The sequence below is a fragment of the Pararge aegeria genome, chromosome 23 (assembly GCF_905163445.1).
Source record: "Pararge aegeria chromosome 23, ilParAegt1.1, whole genome shotgun sequence".
NCBI lineage: Eukaryota > Metazoa > Arthropoda > Insecta > Lepidoptera > Nymphalidae > Pararge > Pararge aegeria.
The window spans coordinates 5787806-5811744 of record NC_053202.1 but is presented as its reverse complement, the minus strand read 5'-3'; the positions used below and the strand labels follow the sequence as shown (position 1 = coordinate 5811744).

Here is a 23939-nt window from a genome sequence, read left to right as displayed (position 1 = left end):
TATTCAGTGTCTCAAGCGTTGTCGTGGCGTCGTGCCGTGTTATCTACACAGTACGCAAAACAAAGTGATCTTAAGGTTCCGTTGTTATTTTTGAGCTGCGAAACCCGAAAAATGGACTATTTTACAGTAATAGCAATTGCTGAAGCTTTAGAAGACAAATACAGGAAAGAATATTGGGTGCACCGCGTATAATGTGTTGCTATACAAAACAATGCCGCCGATTCGCTGCCGAACTTACGCCCGACCGAAGTTCGGTTGTACGTTATAACGCGACGTGATTTCGGTTTGGTGTGTCATCAGTTAATAAAATACATTGCAGGCGTAGTCACGCTGAGCTTCGGTCGCGTATTTTCGGTATAGTGTGTTTAAACACTAAGGCTCAATCTCATTCGGAGACTCATGAACTGGTAGTAGGTCGCTATTGGGTAATTATGATAATAAATCAATATTATCATGATGAAGATGTATGTTTAAAAATACGTTTTTATAGCCTTTGGTACCCAAATAAAATAAATTAAAAATAATAATGGTAATGGAGAATGGATAAAAAACACGTAATTGTATTTTAAATAGCAGTTCAACTGTGATGGCCGACTGGAGCAGTCGGCAGCGACCCTGCTTTCTGTGTCCAAGGCCGTGGGTTCGATTCCCACAACTGGAAGGTGTTGTGTGATGAACATGAATGTTTTTCAGTGTCTGGGTGATTATTCGTGTATTATAAGTATTTATGTATATTATTCATAAAAATATTCAACAGTCATATTAGTACCCATAAGCTAGCTAGATGGCGATGTGTGTATTGTTGTAGTATATTTATTAATTTATTTAAAAAATAAAAAAAAAACTTCTGAAAAGTAAATTTTTTGCTGTTTACATTTTCATCCGTTGGTACATTACACCCCGATGAACCGCGACGCATCACCCACCAAATTTATAGGTCGATTTCGATCAACGTTATTTTTTCGGCTACTAAGGGAGGCTAGCCTGACTAAAAAAAAATACCATATTACAACTTTTCACAAGAATTGGTTTATCGAATGCAAAAAAGTTTAACGTCTAACCTAGCGCACTTTCTGAATTGACACATTAATCTCAACACGTTACTCAAACATATTCTCCCAACAAGTTGGCAAGGCATTTACATATTGTTTAAACATTTCCTCAACACATTAACCCAGTTATTTTACCTAATAATTTGGCCTATCGCAATGCCTCAAGAATGGCCAAATTCTCTCTCAATTTTTCCTAGCGCTTTCCCAAAATTTTCTCAACAAAATAACCATACGCATTTTCTCAACACATTGACCCAGCGCGATTTCTCAACGCATTAACCTTGCGGATCCTCTGAACGTACTGACCTAGAGTATTTTCTCAACACATTGGCCGAGGTAGAGACTGCGCGTTCGACACGTTTCTCGTGTCAACTGTATTGCAACAACATTATAACGAACAACTTAAATATAAGCGAACCTTAACTGACACTCTGGTTGGCAATAGACACAACTGGTTGCTGGTTGTTTGCCGCGATGACTGTTGAACCGGGCGGTATCTTCTGTGGCACCTGTAAACGTGACAGTATATTAGGGTACAAGTTTGTATTCATTTTTATATATATCTTGCAGACCTCCCCTGCGCAATGGTGAGCGCTGCGAATTTGAGTAGGAGGCCCCGGGTTCGATTCCCGGGAGGGGAAAATTTTTAAAAATTATAATTTCTGAATTTTCTCTGGTCTGTTTTGATGGGAAGCTTCTGCCGTGGCTAGTTACAACTCTACGGGCAAAGACGTGCCGCGCTAAGCGATCTAGCGTTCCGGTACGATGTCGCGTAGAAGAATATAACTGCCTTACACCCAGTGGCGTGCATAGAGGATATACGCAGAGTATGTAGATGATATAAAATGAAGAAAAACCTCCAGTACGAGTTATAAATACTTAAGGATAGTCTTTTGCCTATCCTCATGTATCTTATAACTCGTACTGGAGGTTTTCTTAATTTTATATCATCTGCATACCCTGTGTATACCCTCTATGCACGCCACTGCTTACCCCTAACAGGTTAGCCCGCTACCATCAGAGACTGCATCATCAATTACCACGAGGTGAAATAGCAGGCTAACATGTAGTGGAATAAAAAAATTTAAAAAATCGTAAAACGTTAACAGGTAGATTGTGGTACAGGAATGTATTCCTCTGGTGGTATCTACGACCATTCGCGAACAAATTCGCGGGAAAATGCTATTAATAAAGCCACGTACCATTCCATCAATATGCCTGTACTTCTTCAGCCTGGTCCACTGCCCGTTATTATAGTTCATTTGGAAGTGCATTTCCGAAAGCATTGTGAGGTAGGTGTCGTCCGATTGCAGTACATTCTCTATGTTCTCGGACAGTTTTATTGTCACTATGTTGCCGAGGTTCGGACAGGGGTTATCTGAAAGACAATTATCCCTACTAATATTATAAATGTCAATGTAAGTTTGTTTGTTACGCTTTTACGAATGTGGTTATCGCCATCATCTCACTACCTGTAATTCTCATGTACGCATCAAAAGTACCACCTATACTTGAATAAAGATATTTTTGACTTTGACTTAGATAGGACGGAGAGTATGTTACTTACATCTACTACTTTTAATCCCAGGAAAACAAACGGTCCGGGATTTGTAAAAAAAACTCAATAAAAGCGGACGACGAACGCGGGCATATTAATGACTGAAGGAGCAAACCGATGTCAAAGCCAAAGACAAACTGATATATAACTAATGATTAGTTATATATCAGTTTGTCTTTGATTAGTTATATTTGCACAGACATATATGACATTTTTGATGCCATACAAACATTGGCATTACATACAAAATATGTTAAAAATAAATAGTGTGTGCGTGTAACCTTTACGCGCGATTCTAGTAAAACTTTTATTATTATTTATTGAGAGTATTATGTTCCTGTGACTCCGCTATTTCAATTAATATTCACTTTTTCATTTTATATTCTATTCAAAATTCATTAATATCACTTTCACATTTTATAAATATTTTCATTTGGTAAATAGAATAATTACGAGTAGAAGATTGAAGGTTAGATCAGCACATGCCAATATAACCTTGTCATTGAATATACAAGAATGTCGTAATCGTCAGAAAATTTATTAATAATTTAATTATTACAAAAGTAATAAATAAACAAGTATATTTAGAGATTTTCAAAGAACTGCAATTTAATTTTTTTTTTTTAAACTGTTGAATTTTTATTCACTTTGCTATTGTCCAATTGATCCGTTTAAAAATATTGGAAATAAATAATCCTTATTGATTATGATATTTGCCACTAGCTGGCGTATAGTTCAAGAAGCGTGGAGTATATGACATATACTTACGACCAATATTTTTTTTTTAATTAAACAGCGGAAACTACACAGACGTCTGACGTAAGCGTTACTTCCGTCAGAAAAAAAATCTGAGGAGTAATCCCTAGTGCGCCTGAAGTTTTACTTCAAATATCGACAAATCCCGTAATATTATCGCGGTATGTACCCGTTGAACTATTTTGGAGAAATGTTGATTAACCACAAAAATCTTGGTTTAAAATCAAAATAATGCTTTAAGCGATGGCAATGAGAACCTATCTTTAAACGGTGAGCTGTGTAAATAAAGGTTGAGTACCTCTGGAGCCAGCCATAAAGCCGAGTATAAGCGCTTTTTCAGGCCTTGTGACGCGATTGGCGTTCCGGAACATGTCTTGAGCCTCCATCATTTGTTCTCTCTGCAATACAAACATAACATGGTGTGTTATTCTAAATATTGCAGGGCATACTTCTAGCTGCCCTATAGTCAAACATGTAGAGACATACCGTTAGTGACAGCCCTCTACGCGGCAACAGCGGTTGTGTGGCTTGCTGTGGTTGCGCAGGCGTCTGAGGTTGCGGTTGCGGCTGCGTTTGCGGTTGCGGCTGCGCCTGCGGTTGGACAGCCGCCACGGGAACTTGTTGCACGGGTTGCTGCATTCGATTTGTTCAGTTATTAGGATACTTTTGTCCACACCAAATCTATTTATGTGTTTTATTACATTTATATATTGTGTATTATTTTATGTGTTTGTATATTCCTAGATTCTGTAGTATATATAAATAGTAATCCATATTATTAATGAAATCAATAACATTAAAATAAATCCAACAAAAGTCTGCAATAAATATGAATAGAAAATAAAAAAATAAAATGTGTAGTACACCCACATTTTTTATGTAAACGCGTTAGAAGTTGTACTTACAAGATAAAAATCTTTTCAAAAGTTTTATCTTTCGCCTTTCTACGGTTGTGGAAAAAACGACACCAGCAATAGAAAAAAGGTATTTAATACATTGAAAGTTTAATATATTATATAGTTAAATAAAGTTTATTTAAATATCACAAAAAATATTTCTACATATTTAAAGAACTGACATAATAAACATAATTAAATTTGGAATACTAATTCACTCAACATTAAAATTTGAGATTTTTGTACAATTTCATCAATTAAATCACCGGACTGAGCCAGCAGGATTTGACATTTAAAAGTGTACACTGTCAAACCTTATAGCTAACTTCAGGGTGTCGGTTTTTAGTGACGGTGTTTGTTGTTGTTAGTTGACGGCGACGCGGCATTTTAAAAATTTACTCTCATAACTTTTCCCCAATGCGCCAAAAGAAGTATAACTTGAAAAATATTTATAGATTGTCTTAAATTATAAATGCATTTAAGTTTTAAGTTGGGTTGGTTAGCTTATAAGTTTTATCGCCTAAATTATATTAATTTTAATTAATTGTGAGCAATGTCTGCTTTCTTTTAAATAAATAAACTCACTGGATGCGCTATTTGATGTTGTATAGCAGGTTGCGGCGTCTGTTGGACTACTTGCTGGGACATCTGTGGGTAAAAATTTAGCTTTTGATCATGCCATTTTTACCTTTAATAAACCATTATTTCATTTATATTCACAAACTTTTATTAGCATTATCGCGATAATAATATCGCCGGGAAAAAAAAAGAAACTTAAATAAGTATTAAACTAAAAACTATTAAAAAACTTTGAATTAAGCCATTGTAACAGATTGATAAGTAATAACAAATTAAAATTTATATATATAATAAAAATAGGTTGTTATTAATATTTAATTCATAGGGTATCGTGAAAGATATTAATTAATGTCAGATCGGACCAACATTTTTAAGTACCTTAATAAATTTTCAAGCTTAAATTGTTAGACCACAAGTTTAACAGTGTGACGCTGGGAGTGGCGAAGGCTTCGGCTTCCCTTTCGGGGGACCGAGTTTGATCCCCGGCACGCACCTTTTAACTTTTCAAACAATTAAATATCACTTGAGGGAAAACATCAAGTTCTCCATAATATTCTCAACGGCGTATTAACTCCACCAATCCGGATTTGGACAGCGTAGTGAACTACGGCCTAAAGTCACACAGTCAGTTCACATTCTGAGAGGAGACTCGTGCCTTATAGTGGAGAGTTCAAACTCTTCCTCGCAGAGCCCCATTCCGAGGCTCGCCAACAACGCCCGCGTTACGCTGTTAAAATCATTAGGGTTAATCAGCTACACACAATCCGAAGAGAAGAGAGAAAGAAAGAGAAAAGAAGAGAAAATAAGAGAGTGTAGTGGGTTGAAAAGATTATGAAGTTGAACACTTACAGGTTTGATATTCTGCAGTAAAACAGCCTTGCCGCCTCCCTGCAGTATAACGGCGGATGTGTTGAGTAAATTCTGTGCGGACAGTAACACAGGTTTCCCGCCCGCTTGCCCAGCTATTATGAGCTTCTGTTGCTGACCTATTACTATTGGCTTTGCACCAGTGCCCTGTAAATAGTTATTTGGTTAGTGTATTTTGAACGAACTACGACCAGCAAATATTATATCCCCTGAAAAGGGATATAATTAACGTGTAATTAACGTGTAACGCACTGGAACATGGAATAGGAAAAGTTCACCCCCGTTTATTATTACACATATATATTATTTGGATATTATTTCCATTTGTGCTCAAGTGCTCTGAGAGTTCATAAAGCTGTGGGAGAAGATAAATTTATATATTGGGTGTGAATTGCTCTAGCTTCATAGCTTAATGTAAATTAACCGTGAGATGGTGATAACAAAAAAATTTACCCGTCTAAATTTGTTGTGGCCTCTTCTTAGACCGGGGCGCGTTTGGAGAGAGCTTTAGCTTTAGCAGTAGCTTTAGGTTTAAGTAGGCGAACGAAGTTATCACTATCCCCTTACAATTATGTAGACATATATGTATGAACGCTTCATAAGTGCCTGTGATAGGCCTACATGTATAAAGAAATTTTGAATTTAAAAATTTCCCCGGGGAGATAATTGCTGTAGGGGTAAACTAATTAGGCCCCATATGCGAGTTAACTAGCTGTAATCATTAACACTTAAGGAAACTAAAGAAAGAATGGGGATATGTCTGTCGCGAGGTGACTTAACGTCTTATCATCTTGACGGCTGATTGGCGATCCCTGCTTTCTGAGTGGCCGTGGGTTCGATTCCCACAATTGGAAAACATTTGTGTGATGAACACGACAGTTTTTCAGCCTTTGGGTGTTATATGTATATTATAAGTGTCTATGAATTTCATTTTTTAATTAATTAAAAATATAATTTGCTTCAAAGGTGAAGGAAAACATCGTGAGGAAACCTGCCTAAGAATTCTACACAATGTTCTCAAAGCTATGTGGAGTCTACTACGGCCTAAACCCATCTCATTATCAGAGGAAGACCCGTGCCATGTAGTGGGCCGGCAGTGGGTTGATGATGATGATGATAACCGGTTGGTGTTCGTTTTATTACCTGTTGTACTAGTATAGGCGGGGCGGGTTGCGCGGGCGCAGGGGAAGGGGGGTTTTCCACTTCGTTCGTCGGTTCTGCCGTTTCGGGTACAGACTCGGTGCTCGCTGCGGCTATGATATAAATTTATATAGATTAACTGTACTGTTACCAATACAACTACAATTTTAAAATGTAAAATATAAATTGTTGATATTGGAAAAGAGCAACTGCCGAGTTTCTTGCCGGCTTCTTCTCGGTAGAATCTGCCTTCCGAACCGGTGGTAGAGTCACTGCACACAGACAGACTTGACGAACAGTAAAAAAAAACAAAAAAATTAAAATAATGTAATGTCAACATCTCCTGAGGATGAATAATTGTTAAGTCCAACAACAATTATTCATTGTAATGTCAACATCTCCTGAGGATGCTACGGTTTCGGAGCGAAACGTGCGTAGGTATATTGCCGAGGATCTGCTTGGTGTGGAGTATAAGGATTGCAGGGATTGTAAATTACACCACACAGATTCTCCTACTTTTCGCGGAGTATAGCAAATTAAGCTTAATTTTGATAATATATCATGGATTTCCGCAAAGTAACGCCTGCTTCTATCCAATATCTAAAAGAAGGATCCAAACTTACAATCTTGTTAAAACTGTAAAAATTTGTAAAACTTTTTTTGATTTGATTTTGATCTTGATGTATAGGAAATGTGTATGATTTTCGATTTTTGATGGTCTGGTCTGTTAGGAGGCTTTGACCATGGCTAGTTTCCACACTATCGACCAGTGGCGTGCACTTCATACATGCACAAAAGCACTGCATACCCAAAGTATTTAATATAAATCATATTGGAGGGGAAATTTTTCATTTTATGCCATGTTCCCGCTTTATGCATACCCTGGTCGAAGGTCCTGTGCACGTCACTGCTATCGACAAAGACGTTCCGCCAAGCAATTTAGCGTTCTTGTACGATATCGCGTAGAAACCGAAAATTGGTTTAATATAACTGCCTTAAACCGTAACAGGACAGCCCGTTACCGTCTTAGACTGCATCGTCTCTTACAGGTGAGATTAAATGGTTAACTTTCAGTTGAATAAAATAAGAATATATTGCCCAAAGATATTTTTTTAGAAAGACTACGGGAACACTGGAACAAGTATGGACAAGAAAAATATCAGAAGAATAAAAAGCAAGAAGAACAATAAACGGTGTAGGCGCGTATCAGCGAAACTATTATGCCTATATACAATAACACATATAACATGACGATGATGAATAGTAGAAATGTACTCACGGGGTGCGGGGTCGTCGGCTTTTGGCATCTGGTAGTTGAGACCTTTCGCGTAATCAGGCGGGGGCGAAGAGGGCGCGACCGGGGGGGCCTTCTTCGCTCCTTCCTCCATTTCTGAAGTAGAAAGCGATTTAGCTTGCGTTCTTGAGAGAAAAGCTCAACCGACACGAAAGCCACACGTTTAAAACTTATGGTTAGGGGCTATTATATGTAAAGGCTTGTGCGAGTATTCGGTATACCAGACACTAAACTCAATGATCATTGTCTGCAATTTCTGCTATCAATGTTTTAAACCGACTGCAAAAACGCGGAGGTTCGTTCTCAATTCGTCGGATTTTTTTTTTTATGTATGTTACCCGATTACTCCGACTTGAATTTTTTTTTTTTTTTTAAAGGACATACTTTCCAGGTGGTCCCATTTAAATTTTACCGAAATCGGTCAAGCTATTTTTAAAAATCAACAATAATGAAACCCAAAGTAGCAATTTTTTTTTGCTTTTTAGTTCTTGGGTGTATGATGAAGTCGTTTTTTTTTTATTTAAGAATAATTTATAAAACATTAAAAGCCACGAAGCTATCTGTGCATGCGATATTTTTTAAATATGTAAATTACTAATTTTAATTCAACTTTTATATTAACTGTACCTAACGTACTTAGTTAGCATGCTGGTTAGCGGAATTTGAAAAGAGCCAAAAATAACTTTTACGACCTGTGACCTCACCAATCTAAGCCAGCTTTTCCCCAATTCTTTTGTTTGTTAAAAGCACTCTCCAGTAGTATACTAGATTTGCTTGCAAATACTTAAACATCAGAGTAAAATTATCTTATTTGCATTGTGTAAAAGCTCAAATTTGCCTTCTTTAGCTCAGGCTGACAAAACGTTTGTATTAAAAATCAGAAGTACAGGATTTGTGATTATTTTGAGTGATGTCAGGTCCATTTTTGTTTGACAATACAGTTTTATATGCAAGAACGAAAACTCGATTGAGACTATGCAAATCTTGTACTCTAGCTATTTATGAATGGCGCTAATTTTTACTATATTATACAGTGTATTTTTGCTGTAAGCATCAGCGTAAAAAAAAAAAAAAAAAAGAATAATTAGATTAAAAGAAACTTTTTATTCAGTTTCTTTTTATTTACTATATTGCACTTGTTTTATTATATTTTTAAGTCATACCTTACATAACGATTATTTACATTATAAGACAAGTTAGAAAAAGAGTGTAATTTCCTTCGTTTTCAGTAGCGTAGCAGACTAGTGACAAACGCGGCAAATTTAAGTTTCGTATCGTTTAAGGGGTGTTGTATTGATGTGTACAGTGTATAAGTCTCACCAAGCTTCCTCCGTTTCTTGATCTGCGCGTGCGTCGCTGGTTGTTCCGTGATGTCTAAAAGTTTGATGCCGGTGCGTGGCGGTGGCCGCACTATGGGTGGCACTCTGGCTCCGGTACGGGCTGCCCACCGGGACGGGAGGCCTTTGAGAGGCGCTTTTGAGGACATTGACAAGGACATTTTTTTTTTTAAAGTTGCTTTCCAACTGCTGGGCACAGGTATGTATGAAAAGTTACAATAGGTTTTTGCATGCATTGTCACAAAAAATTGAAGTAAAAAAGGTACATTTAAAATCAAAATTTCGATTTAGAATTATTTTGATATATTAAGAGAATTAAGCTTAATTTGCTATACTCCACGAAAAGCAGGAGAATCTGTATGATGTAATTATTTCCTCAATCCTTATACTCCACACCACACAGATCTTTGGCACAAGTAATGTACACACATAATATATAATTTTCATAATATATCATGGATAAAGTATCGCCTGCTTCTATCGAATATTATTCCGATACATCAATTATTAGTGGAAGTAAACCTTTATGTGGCAGGGCTCATCCAAGCTGATTTTCTGTGTTCCGGTTTGAAAGTGATTACTGGTGTAATAACAGGCTTCTCCTTAGTCGTTCAAGTTCTGTCCTCTTGACAGAGTGGTCGTGGTTGACGATGGTACATTTGTCTTGCATTGTCATCGTTCAACTCTCGTGGGAATAAATAATGTAGTAGTATCCCGTTGCTTTCTACATCGCGGTACTACAGACATAATGTCCGTAGAATTCTGTTAGTGAACCGATTCAGAACATATAGTTCTGGCGCTTCCCCACAGTACCAGTGGCTACCGCTGCCCTCCACCAGGATCCAGGTAAAACACTGTAAACTCGTCAATCACTCATCCCCTCTCCCAAAGGAACAGAGCTCAATGTCGGGATAAAAAGTATCCTATATTACTTCTAACACTTCCAAGAATATGTGAACAAAGTTTCATAAAGATCGGTTAAGTAGTTTTTGCGTAAAAACGTAACAAACAAACTTACATTGACATTTCAGGTGGTCACCATCTACTTGGTCTGTCAATTATTAGTATAAAAACAAAATCCCACAGCTGCAGCCGTAAATATACTTAACATACTCACTGGTGTCAGTCATCTTTCTAGGCATGCCGCGGCTCCGGACAGGCACGGTTGGTGCTTGCGCTTTTTTCTGATTGGCCTGAACTTCTGCAGCCTTGGCTAGCAGTTCACTTCTTAAAGCAACAGACTTAGGTTTACGTTTTAGTGTAAAGTGCTTGACTGGATTGGGTTGTTGCCCTACCTATAAAGAAAGGAAAAGTAACTTTTTTTAATATTATTATTACTATAATGTTATTTTTTATCATTTATTCTTTTGCACGCCTCATAAGCGAAGCGTTGAGGTTGTGCTCTACTCTCGACATTTCAAAATAAGCAGTTTTCTCGAAACTGAAATGGATTTTTTGTTATTTATATTGCACTTACAGGTTAATTTGAGTACACTAATATCAAGTCAAATAATTTGTCAGGCACATAAAATACATTTCAATAACAATTTTTTTGTTTAACATAGTAAATAATAACATTAAACATAATCTTTTCTGGACGTCCGTGTATGGACGGGTGTATGTGGCATCAAAATTGGTCGAAAAAATGGTTTTTAATTATCTAAAGTAACACACGACATAATTTCTTAGTTAATATGAGCGTTCAATTCACTGTCGTTAAATTTCCATGTAATTATTCTAGCTTATATTAATTGTAACTTTCATTATGACATACCCGTGTCTGGTTTACAAAAAATGAATAATAGTTAATATGAAAAAAAAAATTGTAATGAGCATTGAAAGTTTCAGTTAAAAAAAATTCAATTTTATTGTGAAAAAAATGAGATTATGAGGCGTGCACTTTTGGATTTTCCAATTTTTCATTTTTTTTTTTTTAAATTCTTAACAATGCTAATTCTTAATAATAAACACTATTAAAAATTTATAAAAAAAAAAAACATCCACCCTTCTTGCCCAAGCAACCGGCGGTCAGGGCTCCAGAGTGAGGAACCTCCACACAATACGCGCCGTTTCAAGGATACTGCCCTATGTATCCGACCCTTGATCCAACAACCAAGCGAAAGCTTCTTAAGATTCTTATGTTTCTTCTTATGATGATTGTTATTATTATTTTTCGAGATTTACTCATACATAAAATGATCCAAAACAACATTAATATACTTACTTAGATACATAGAGATTATAATTATTATTATTATATAATAAACTAAGCAGCTTTCGCTGATGCGTCTATATAATTTCTTGCGCTCTTTGTCTTTTTCATGTTTATCCAGTCTATTCTTAAACTGATCCAGTGATTCTGCAGTCACTACATCTTCAGGCAAGGCATTCCACATTTGTATAACTCTATTGCTGATAAAGTGCTTGGAAGGATTAGACGATGCCGGCTGATATTCAAGTTTGCCCCTTAATCTGGGGTTACTTACTCTTTTTTTTTAAATATTTCCTCAAAATTTGTTTACTATACACAGGTATAATCAGCGGCCATTAAAGAATTAATCTGAAAAGGCTACTAATGTTCCACTATATTTGAACAATAGACAGAGTTGCAAATGATATAGGACAACATCACCAGCCATGTTCCTCATTGCTGAGGGTTGTGAACCCTACCACTTATAACTTTTCAGACGGTGTTGCACCGCTTGACTCTGCTTTTAGCAACATGTAAAGCCATCAAGGGTTGCAATGGTCTATTCTTGAATGGTGTAGCTTATATACACTATTGAAATTTAAGTAAAAAATTTTACTGGACTTATGCCGCCACTGCAATGAACTAAAGAAATTTACAGGTAAAATATAATTCGTAATTTTAGACGGCCGATTGCCGCAGTTTCTGCTTCCGAAAGGCTGCCCTGTTTTCTGAGCCAAAGGCCGTGGGTTCGATTCCCACTACTGGAAAATGTCTGTGTGATGAGCATGAATGTTTTTCAGTGTCTGGGTGTTTATATGTATATGGTTAGTATTTATGTAACAAGACAACTTCTTATATTAACTCAAAATCTTACTCTACTTTCTACACTATATTTTCCAACTTACTTTAATATATTAATATAAAATAACTTACCACAGATACTAAGGCATTTTTATTTAAATAAAGGCACTCAAGAGGTAACAGTCCAAGGTCTGAATGTTTAGCTAGAGCCCTCCTAAGCTCAGCTATCATGTCGCTAAAGATGGGACGAGTCTCATCAAACTCTGCTATCTCTGTGTTAAGGGTCCCCGCCGAGGGGAAAGTTTTGAGGACTTCTGCAAGCATGGCAACCCAGAGATCTGAATCCACTCCTGCAACCTCAATAATTTCTTCAAGCTCATTTTTCCACTGAAATAAAATATTTATATATATTATATTACAATTTAGTATGACTAACTGAACTGACGTGTATTATCAATAAAAAAAAATACTCACAAATTAATTTTAAAATAACTTCATCTATAATCTTTAATATTGAAGCTGAGAAATAACCCCATTCTTGAAAAATTATACAGGCTATTTAAGGTCACACTTTGACCAATAGGAGCCATGCCAGATTCAAAAGAAAGGTTATGAAGACTATTTCTGAATATTGATATGAATGTAAATACATTTATTCTTTACATAACTATTTAGAAACCTCACTCAAATACATATGTACTTTAATTTTTTTTTTCTAATAAGGATAATATGTACCAAATAATTTTTTTAAATAATATTGTAACATTCCATTTACTAAAATAATTTTAAAAATATCAATTTTTTCTTTTAATAATTTTGCTCTTACACCTTAAGTTATTCAATAGAAATAAATACATTGTTTATACATAAAAACATAGTAATTAACTCAATTGTCTTCTATTGAACATACCAAAGTTTCATGTTTATTCCGATTTAGTACTACTATAATCGAATTTAAATTAATAAAAGCTAGATTTATAATGTAATTATTTACATATAAATTATTGATATGTTTTTGGTTAGGTCTACGTTTGGTAAAATCGCAAGGCACATGTCTAAGAGAAATAATATCACTTGAAGCTTATAAGATATCCTAAAGGACATATTCCCAATAATCATTTAACAATAAATTAGTTTTATAGGATTCTAGTCAAATATTTTATGACAACAAATAATATAACATCAATAGCCATCACGTGTCTCTTTTTACTGCAGTTAAATTATTATAGAAATGAAAGGGACAGCGCTTACTAAACAGTTACGCAAAACCATAGAATACAAGAGAAAAGTTACCTCTTCAACATTTCTACGCGGGATATGAAAGAAACTTAGCAATAATTTAAGTTTCACTTGTGTTTGGAGATCTGGAAAACAATCCTTGATATTCTTAAGAACTTCAGCGTTTAATTGGGTACAAATTGAGCCAGTAGTCCAAGAATCATTCGATGTTCCGAGTTTATTGTGGAGCCACAACGATGTGTCACTATCCCGAACGTTCGCCATCTTGTAACTGAAATAGTGATGTATCTGTCAAGTGGTAAGTATAATAGTAATGTTTTTAACCGGATTTTTAAAACCGGAAGTTACCATTTTGGTTTTTGCAATTTTAAAACAATATACTTTTCTTTCCGATGCTAAGAGCTATATTTTTCTCCACATAGTTCGTATAGCCAGAATAGAAGGAGTTACAGTATGACGCAGGATAATAATATCATAGATATTATTTTTTTATGTAAGGATTCATATTACTGGCTTAATTTATTGAATCGTATGTGTTTTAATTTTATAATATTCAATTAAATTATTATTTTTAAAACTACTTGCCTCATAAAATAATAACATTAGGCATCAAAATCCTCTAAATCTAAATAAAATTACGAAAAAGCATCATAACATCACTAGTAGCTTGTTGACTGTGATTTTTTTATGACCAACGTCTTAAAAAAAATCAGACTGCTCAGAAAATATTGATAGTGACAAGATTTATTCACCACTTTTTATTTATTTGCCTTCTCCATCTACAAGACATTGGCGAAGTACCTTGTGCCCAGTTGGCACAGACAAAAGCCATAAACAAGAATTGAATTGAATTTACTTATTTGGCAGATATTTGACACTTAATGAAAGTTTACTCTGCGGCCGACTTAGCTGCGCGCCGTTTTTCAAATTATTGATTTTATTTTCTTAGAGATTTTATTGATCAAACCTCACAAAGGTATTTGTTTCTTAAAAGATTTAAATACTTAGATAAGGCAGTCTCCTTTGTTACGTCTTCATAAAAATGTCTGATACTTTCTTGCCAACTGCTTTATATGAACATGATCATGAAGACATAAGTTTAGACCTTTCATCACAAGATTTAATTTCCGTTCCTGAAATTAATAATGAATTCTTAAGTGTAAGTTTACGTGCTCTGCACTGTAGAATATAGAGTTCAATTATAAAACAAATAACTTATATTTGTTTTATAATTGAACTCTATATTCTACAGTGCCCTTTTCAGGTTCTTTACTTGCAGAGCAATAATTTAACATACCTGCCTGAAGATATTTTCAATTCACTACCAAATTTAAAATGGTTTGACTTACGAGATAATAAACTAACGGATATTCCAAAAACAGTGAAATATCACCGATCACTTACTCATATTTTACTACAAAATAATAAAATTACAACTTTACCAAACGAAATAGGTACAGTGACAAGTTTAAAAGTGCTCCAGTTGAGCGGAAATCCGCTAATGTACCCGCCAAGAGACGTGATTAAAGCGGGAACTGAAAGTATTTTGAAGTTTCTGAACGAAAAATTCGTTGAAGAAACGCTGGAAGAATCGAGGTCTAATGTATCGGATAAGGCAAGTACAAGCGATTGTTTAGTTAAGTCAGGTTTGGTCGCTCGGAGCTACAACTCAGTTATAGACGGCCCTAGAATACCGCCACATAAAACATTGTCTGTACAATTTAGTGAGAGAGACTATGTTGACGACGACGAAGAATTGTATTCAAGGACGAAAGAGAAATGTCCCAAATTAGCGAAAAGTCGATCAAAACCTTTACCACCGTATTGCCAGAGCGCCAAATATTTAAGACCACTGGTAGCTTGTCCCAAGATGGAGCAAGAAGGGAAATTGAGGCAAAGTTTGCTAAAAGACATGGCTTTGAAGAAACAGAAAGATCTTATAGCGAGAAGGGATAAAATCATACAAGGAAAGAGGTGAGATACAAACGAAATTTTCTTTCATTTAAATAAAAGCTTTTTGTCGGCAGCTGCTCCCCTCTCGAAATCTCGCAGAAAATGTATGAACTCTCTTAAAAAATGTATTTCGGCCAAGATCAGTCAGATAGACAGACAGACAGACTAAAATAAAGTATTGATTGTAGAAGGCCCTCTAAAATTTTTACAAAACAGCCGCGGAAGATCTTAACTAAAAAATCTCACGAGGTAACATAAAATATATAACGGTTTCAATTAAGTTTATCTTTAAACATAACTCTTTTTCTTAGGTGTAAATTTTGTGTAAAAGGTCTTTAAATTTTTCTTTTAACTTCTGAATTGAATGTCCGATTTGAATGAATTAAACAGTATTTTACTGCTACTACTTGACTATGATAGGTAGATATGTTCCCTCGGGGACTTTTTTGTAGGAAATAATGAATACTTTAATCACTTAGAACATCATTTTTCTGTATCACTAATGGTTTCAGCACACGCCAAGTAATGGATTTTATAGGCAAAATTTTGCTACTTTATCTTACATTATTGCAATTCAATAATTTGGACAATAAATTATATCTTATGTTACTTCAAGATAGTTAAGCTTTCTTTTGGTGAAGAAATGGTTAAAATCGGCCAGTACTTTCGGGGCCCATTCGGTACAAACACACAAACAAACATAAAAATCTTTTCTTTTAATAATATCAGTACCTATAAATTACTGAAGGAGAAAAATAGTGTTCACCGAGAAGGAGTAATAAAAAAAATACCAATGTTATATATGCGCAAGTGTGTCTGTTTGTTACCTAAGTTCGGCTCAACCACTAATAATAATCATTAAAATGGCACGATTAAATCTTGCATCCTAGATATCGACATAGGATACTCTTTAGTAATCATTTAAAGGAAATGGTATTCAATTTTACAATAAATTACCAGTTGATATCTTGGAAACGTCTCTGAAAAAGATCAAAGTTTGTATTAAACGTAAGCTTATAGAAAAGTCCTATTATAGTATTAAGAACTACGTCAACGATAAAAATGCTTGGGTGTTAATTATTGCTCTAACCAGGTTGCTTCTTTAATAGTTTTTAAATGACAATGTGAGATGGTGACAACGAAAAAAAAAATAACAACCGGCTAAGTTTGTTGTGGGCTTCTTCTTAGATGAGGGCACGTTTGGAACCCTTGTAGCTTTAGTTTTATGTTGACGAATTTATTTATCGCCATCAACTCACTACTATGTCATATTTTACATGTAATGTACGCATCAAAAGTGCCTATTTGAATAAAGAAATATTTGACTTTGACTTTATCCCGGAAGAGAACCGTGGCATGGCTATGGGTTAGTAATAGGTAAGTATACCTATTTACGCCTTAAATGTTTAATAGATCAAATTTTGGTATGGGAATAGCGCGCATCCTAGGCGGAAGGATACTTTTTATCCCAGAGAACTAATGGTCGCCGCAGTTTTTAAAAACCGAACCAACCGCGGTCAAAGTCGCGAGCAACGGCTAGTCAATAATATATCATAATCGCCATCTTGTCCCTAGAAATATCGAACTCTTAAAGAACTGGCGTAAAAACTACAGACACAGACAGCTAACTCTGTCAGTCCAAGACAACAAATATAAACTCACGGCTAAAACCTATCCATATGATACGAACCCTGAATACATGAGCCTTTTATCACGTGAGGACATAGAGAAAGACCTACCTGATAAATATAGGAAGGGGTTGCATCGGAGGCCTAAACCAACCGTGCCGAGAAAGAGCAACAATGATGTGAATCTAGCTATGAAGATTAAGAAGTTGTTCGAAAATCTGGAAGCTATCGATTTGAACAGGGATACCATGTCGCCGAGGACTGAGCAGAGAGTTCTCTTAGAGGAGATACAAAAGGTATATCTAATTATTGTCATTGTCAACTTGTTTTGCGAAAGAAAACGTACTTTAATCCGGGTAATTAAAGCACTTTTTACTTTGCGTATAGTTACGAGAAAATTAGTCTGGAGTCGATATTTCATTAAAAAACACCCCCATTTTTTTAATGAAATATCGACTCCAGTCTAACCTAATTAGGGAAATTATATGTAGGTACCTACTCCATTCAAATGCAGTCATCTTAAGAGCCCTTATTCCACATTATGTGTGGTCTGCATACCTTTAGGCAGTCCATCCAATAGCAGTCATTTCATTAACTGTTATTTTATGCAAATATTTTATAATCAAAAAATTATGGTAAGTGAAAAGATACTGTTTGGTACTTTCGCACATTTTACCCATTTCTATTAGAGCAAATTCATATTTGACAGACTACCCTTAGTTTAAAAATTATATATATAGATCTAGATAGGCAATCGACACAGTGCCTCACAGTAAAACTAATCATTTTTGTAATCTTTTTAACGCTCAAATTCGTAGACATTTTTATATTCCAGCTCCTAGCAAATAGTTGACCAATATAATGCAGCAGTAGGTTTAAAATTTATGACATTAAAAAATAGGTACATTTTTCGTTAAAGATAGTTTTTACAATCAAAAACGATCACGGTTTCGTGCAAGACTGAAATCCAAACCAAACCAAAACCAAACAAAGGGGTGTTTCTTAAGGCTTAGGGGCCAAAAATGAGTTTTGTGTAGGTTCCTTCATAGATCAATTTTTTAACAACTACGGGCCGGCGAGTTAAATAAATGACGCGATTTCGCAACCAAGCCAACATTTTCAGGCAGAGTAGACTTGACTTATCCTCTAGAGGCTCAAAAGACAAAATCTTATAAAAGTTCCTTACATGGTACAAATAATTCATATATTCTTTCAGATATCGGAAATAAAACAAAAACTAATGGAGATCTCGACTACAAATTCAAGATCGGTTTCAGTGGAATAATATTGAACAGTTTATAGGTTAATTAAAATCAATAATGATTTTATATTTTATCATCTTTACCAAATTAAATTATTATAAGAAACTTTGGTTTATCTTTTATTTCTTGTCGTAGGGTACGTCATGTGATGGTGGGCTTTAATACCTACCATTGAAACACTTTTATTTAATTTATAAACTTTATTGTTGATTTATCAAGATGGCCGGCACCAAAAAAATAAAATATAGTATAAATAACGTTACATACAGCGATTTACCTTAATCAAAAGCGAGGGTAATACAATAACTAACATAATCACTTAAATCAGTACGATAATAAATTTATTCCATTATTATCAAATTTTAAAACAAGGCTACTTTTCCGTTCTTAATTTGTAGAAAACAAATTCGACTATTATTTTTATGCAATATTACATTTTAGCAATCTATCCAACTGAAATGGATATTACGGCCTTAATTTTTTTGAAGTTCCAATAACAAGAATGATTTTCTATAAGACGACGTCGAGTTATAGTTAATGTCTTCTTACCAATCCACCTGATAGATAAGAGCAGGCTTTTTGATCGAAAATGTTATAAAAATAACTAAAAGATACTTTAATTTCTCTTGCTTAGCTGCATAATATCTACTTATATTCTATTTTAAAACCACAACACACAATGTATTGGATATATTTAAAAAGAATATAGGTAAGAAAAAATTAACAGAAGACTAGAAGTTTGATTAGATGTAAACAATCTGTTTAGTTGAAAATGTTTCAAATAGTCGAAAAAGTCAAAGATTTTGTATCTAGCAGTCAAAGAAAATCTTTTGACTATAAAAAAAAACACAACACAAATGATTGGTAATATGTAATGAATAATAAGGCTATATTATAACAGTTTGATTTCAATCCGTAAAAAATATAAATTTTAGGTTTTAAATACACTACTTCTTACAGAGACCATTTCAGTTAGCATCTTTATGTATTCTGATGAATTTCTTGGGCCTTGACAATATACTTGGCATACGCCGGAATAGTTAAACAGCACCTTTTAAATAAAGCACAAAGCTTAGCTGCCAATAGTATTCGATAGAAAACTTAGATAAAAAATAATTATTGTCAGTGGTCAATAAGTGTCGGTAATAAAATAACATGCCGCTCGATCTGGATCTTCCGAGCTGGTGTTTGTGCTCGGGGAACGAGGTCATACTATTCATTTTTAGAAGTTATAAAGTCCCTCATTTCTTAGACCATCGATAGCGCGATGTAGGCTCTCGTGGCGCCATCTAGTTTGCAACTGTTTGCGTTATTTTTTCTAGTCAAAAAGACAATGAGTCCGTGGTCATCGTCTGAAAATGCAATCAAAGTGGTGAAATATCTAATTTTATGTAAGGTCACATATATTATAAGCTTTTCAATGTCGTACAAATAAAAACCGGACACTTTTTCTGTTAAATTTTGTGTAGGACTTCGTATCTAGTTAATTATTGATCAATGTTTACGATATTTTTAATCTGGATATTGAGGTCACTGGCTTGAGTCGTAACCGCGTTGTGCAGTAGGTACCTAAAAATATATATATTTTACAATTTTTGTATAATTTCCATTTATCTTTAAGTAAACGCTTAATAAACTTAATATAATATGTTGCTTCCAACACACAACTACGACTTAAAACTATAGCTGAGTAAATGATACTGATAAGTGCAATGGAAAAAATAATAGATTTAATTTTGCTATTAATAATACAAAGTCAAACATAAAACAAAAACTAAGAAAATCTAGTAATAATAAAAAATGCAGCGACCAGTCGTAGTTTAATACTATAAAAGTGCTGGAATTTGGAATGCTAATAGCTAAAGGCACAACTTATGCTCGAATACTGAAAACACTCTTAAAATTTAAGGGTACCTTACATTTGTTGTGGCATTATTTAACGCAATACAGCTATTAAAACATGCAAAGGCCTATATATGTAAAGGCCATTACTATAAGACACCCATTCTCTTTAAATGGCCATACAAAATAATAGCTTTTTTCAATATTCCGCAGTATTTTTATCATATTAATAAGATCGTCACGTGATACACAAATAGTTCACCCATTTCTGAAACCCTGAGATATCTTGTTAAGTTAAGAAACTTTGGAGTAAATTTTGTATGAAGTTGTAAAATGATGACTGTCCTCTGTCCATATAAAATGACAGATTAATGCTAACGTGGACGTTAAGTTCGTTTGATGATAGTCCGTGATTTTTATAAAATTTTTCCTCAGGACACTACTAGTTTTCACAGCAATTTGTAGGTCGAGTTAGTACGAAGTTAAGGCAAGGAAACCGAGTAACTCGCACGTACCGGGTTTATATTTTTTCATAAAACAGAGTAGACTGCTTATGTCGGAAAACTTCATAGTCGAAATCTATCTGTTTGCGTTACTCTCAAATTACTGTAGGAATATTTCATACGATTTTTAAGTATGGACTCATGTTGATATGACGGTTATCAAACACGAACCAGTTGCATAAAGATGGAGCGAATTTTGTGTATCACAAAACGTCGCGTCAACTGAACCCGGCCTAATACAATTGTATAAGAATAACGCATAGTTTTTGAAAATTGTAAACCTTCATTTTGTTCATAATTGCAGTTTCCTAAAAGTAGATATTTACCTAATAAAAACATCAGTTCAGTTCGTTCGCTTAAATATTTTACGCACTCTGAAAGCGGCCACCACCCATGCTTAAAGGCGACAGTTACTTCGAAGATTCGGCACTAACATTACACCCGTAGTGTTTATTCGTGCATGGTGATTCGGAGGATACAAATGACTACTAAAGACATATAGATTTTTCGTTGTTCTACAAAAATCTAAATAAATGAGATTCTGAATGATATAATAATTTTGTATTTCTAAATTTTCACATTAATTCCAAAGTAACCTATACGCAATGTCACGCACAAGGTTTTTGACTAGGTTAGCCATACAGGGGGAATATGTTATAAAAAATAGAAAAACCCTCAATGCGCCATGAAAAATGTAAAGGCAGCGCTTTTCTGCTTGTATGAAGTGCACGCCACTGCCGGTTTATATACTGCAAACTATCTAAGCTGAAGAACTATAATTACTTAACTTAGTATTAAAAACATTTTTATATTTTTAAAAGTGAAACTTTTAAACTTAAATAATTTCGGGAAACAACATTTAACATCAATTCTGTTTACTTTGCCGAATAATAGATTTTTATTTGCGTTTTTTCGCCTGTCATACAAATTAAAATAGCTTATATATTTACAAGATTCCGCACACTCTCACAAGCACTTGTAAGCACGATATTCACATTCTATACATATATAATTACTAAAGGCGTCCGTGCCATTAAATAAGAGATTTATACAAGGCGCCGAAGTGCTATCTCTTTCAATATACGGGCTTACGAAAGAGCATATAGTGATATCGACTGCCGTTTGTAAATCCATTCTTTAATGGCGGGCGTTATAATAATACAATTATCGCAAATACTTTATGTATATACACTACATATATATACAATAGTGCCAATTCTGTTGTACAAAATCAACATGACATCTCCTGTTGAAAGGGAGTACTATTTCTTAAGACTTGTCAATTAAGTTAAGTTTACACATTTTGTGTAACTAAAATTACCACCAATGAACTTTAATGCTTTAACTGCTATTTTCTGCGACAGACAGACAAATTACTAGGGTTTATTTTAGGTATATTTATATTTATACCTACAATTTATATACTTTATAAATATATCTAAAATTCATATTTTGTACATTATATACAGTAAAATTTTATTTTTTTGCTGTTTTTTTGCATGGGAAGTAAATGTGAAATTTCAATGAAGTCATAAGTTTAGGCTCCCTCAGTCACACTTTGCATTTATAAAACTGGTTGTATTATTTTCAACAGCTTTTTATCTAGAATCCGCAGATATTAATTGTACTCATACTTTCAAAGTATGTGCATTTTGTCTGGTATTCGCGGATTATAGCAAATAAAGCTTATTATAAACTTCAAGAGACTAACGCCTACTTTTATCTGATATATACTAGATACGTATATCAGCTTTAAAACAATCGCAAAAGACATAACATCAAACACATCGTGATCACAGCATAGTGTGAAACTTGATAAGATCGTTTTAAGCGGCTTGAAGAAATGCTCACTTAAAATTTAATTTCTAAATATGCGCTGATTTTAATGCTGTTTATTACTACATAACTTTTAGAGAAGTGTTAACAAATAAACTTGGCATAACTTCAAAACATTTTGACACGTAACTAATAACTATTGCTACGTTACGCCACGTTTGTTAATAATATACTTACTGTATCGTTTCATTACTAATAAAACGAAAACTACTGCACCAATCACGATGCAGCTTTTTGTATGAAACAGGTACCTGCGCAGTATCCTGGATGTTTTCAAGATGCACTGAAATTTTTTTTTTGCGTAGGTTTTATTGTATTTACAATTTTTATTCTATATCAAATTACCTTGTAAGACAACAATACAAATCACATTAAAAATATTAAGCTACTTTTATTTTTCAAATGACCAATAGAAAATAGATAATTATCTCAATTATTATACAATACAATATTTTTATTAAGCTTTACAAAGAAGAAGACAAGGAAAATCATTTTCTCATACATTATTCATTACGGAAAGGGATCTTAAGTATTTTTTTATTTCACTTATTTAGTTTAAAGTTAAATCTACAAGAATATATTTAAATATACATTAAAATTTTTTTTTAGTTCTACAATACAGATATACACTGTATACATCTACATGTATTATATATATATATATATACTTATTTATTATATATAATACGAGCTCCGGATTATTAAAAGTCCGGAAGAAATTTTACTCAAACAAATTATTATTGAATCTCTGAAGGCCTAAGTAGTTTCAAACTTAACGCATCTTGATGATATCACACATCGACCATTCTAATCTTTACTCAGTCTTTACATATTCTCGCCTTGACTAGTCAGCTCACTCAGCTTAAATTTCTCATTCGCATTTGAACGGTAAAAGCAATATACCGGTGTTATTTTTTTTTTTGAAACAGTTCATGCACTCACTATATTTAAGCGATTCACTCGAATCAGTTGAGATAGAACGGATAAACCGGACCGAGCCTTTAGTAGAACATGGCATGCTTTGAGCCAGACATTGGAGCTGTGTCAATATTTATAAAAAAAAAATTATGGAGTCAGTTAGTTTTTATGACATTTCCCCGTTCTGTCTGAACTGACTCCTATTTTAAGATTTGCAAGGTCGTATTCCAGTTCTAAATAATGTTCTTTTGAGTTTGAATCACCGCGGCAAAAGAGACTGATATCTC

General features: G+C 34.3%; 2 protein-coding genes across 3 annotated transcripts; one reads left to right on the top strand and one right to left on the bottom strand.

Annotated features, from left to right (window-relative positions):
• Positions 1-967: 967 nt before the first annotated feature.
• On the bottom strand, positions 968-13974 carry LOC120634406 (negative elongation factor A). Of its 2 annotated transcripts, none has more exons than XM_039904939.1 (12): positions 13765-13974; positions 12604-12858; positions 10597-10774; positions 9463-9615; positions 8128-8238; positions 6852-6961; positions 5691-5855; positions 4848-4910; positions 3853-3999; positions 3665-3764; positions 2255-2430; positions 968-1561 (listed from the first exon to the last, which is right to left on the bottom strand). In XM_039904939.1, exons 1-12 carry the CDS (start codon positions 13972-13974, stop codon positions 1472-1474), a joined length of 1758 nt encoding a protein of 585 aa, XP_039760873.1. In that variant the 3' UTR covers positions 968-1471. The 2 variants fall into 2 exon arrangements, with proteins under 2 accessions (XP_039760873.1, XP_039760874.1); XM_039904940.1 differs by having other exon boundaries at positions 6852-6955.
• A 753-nt stretch (positions 13975-14727) lies between these two features.
• Positions 14728-18576, top strand: LOC120634355. Its single transcript, XM_039904868.1, has 4 exons — positions 14728-14869; positions 14975-15684; positions 17239-17587; positions 18508-18576. Exons 1-4 carry the CDS (start codon positions 14753-14755, stop codon positions 18574-18576), a joined length of 1245 nt encoding a protein of 414 aa, XP_039760802.1. The 5' UTR covers positions 14728-14752.
• Positions 18577-23939: the final 5363 nt, after the last annotated feature.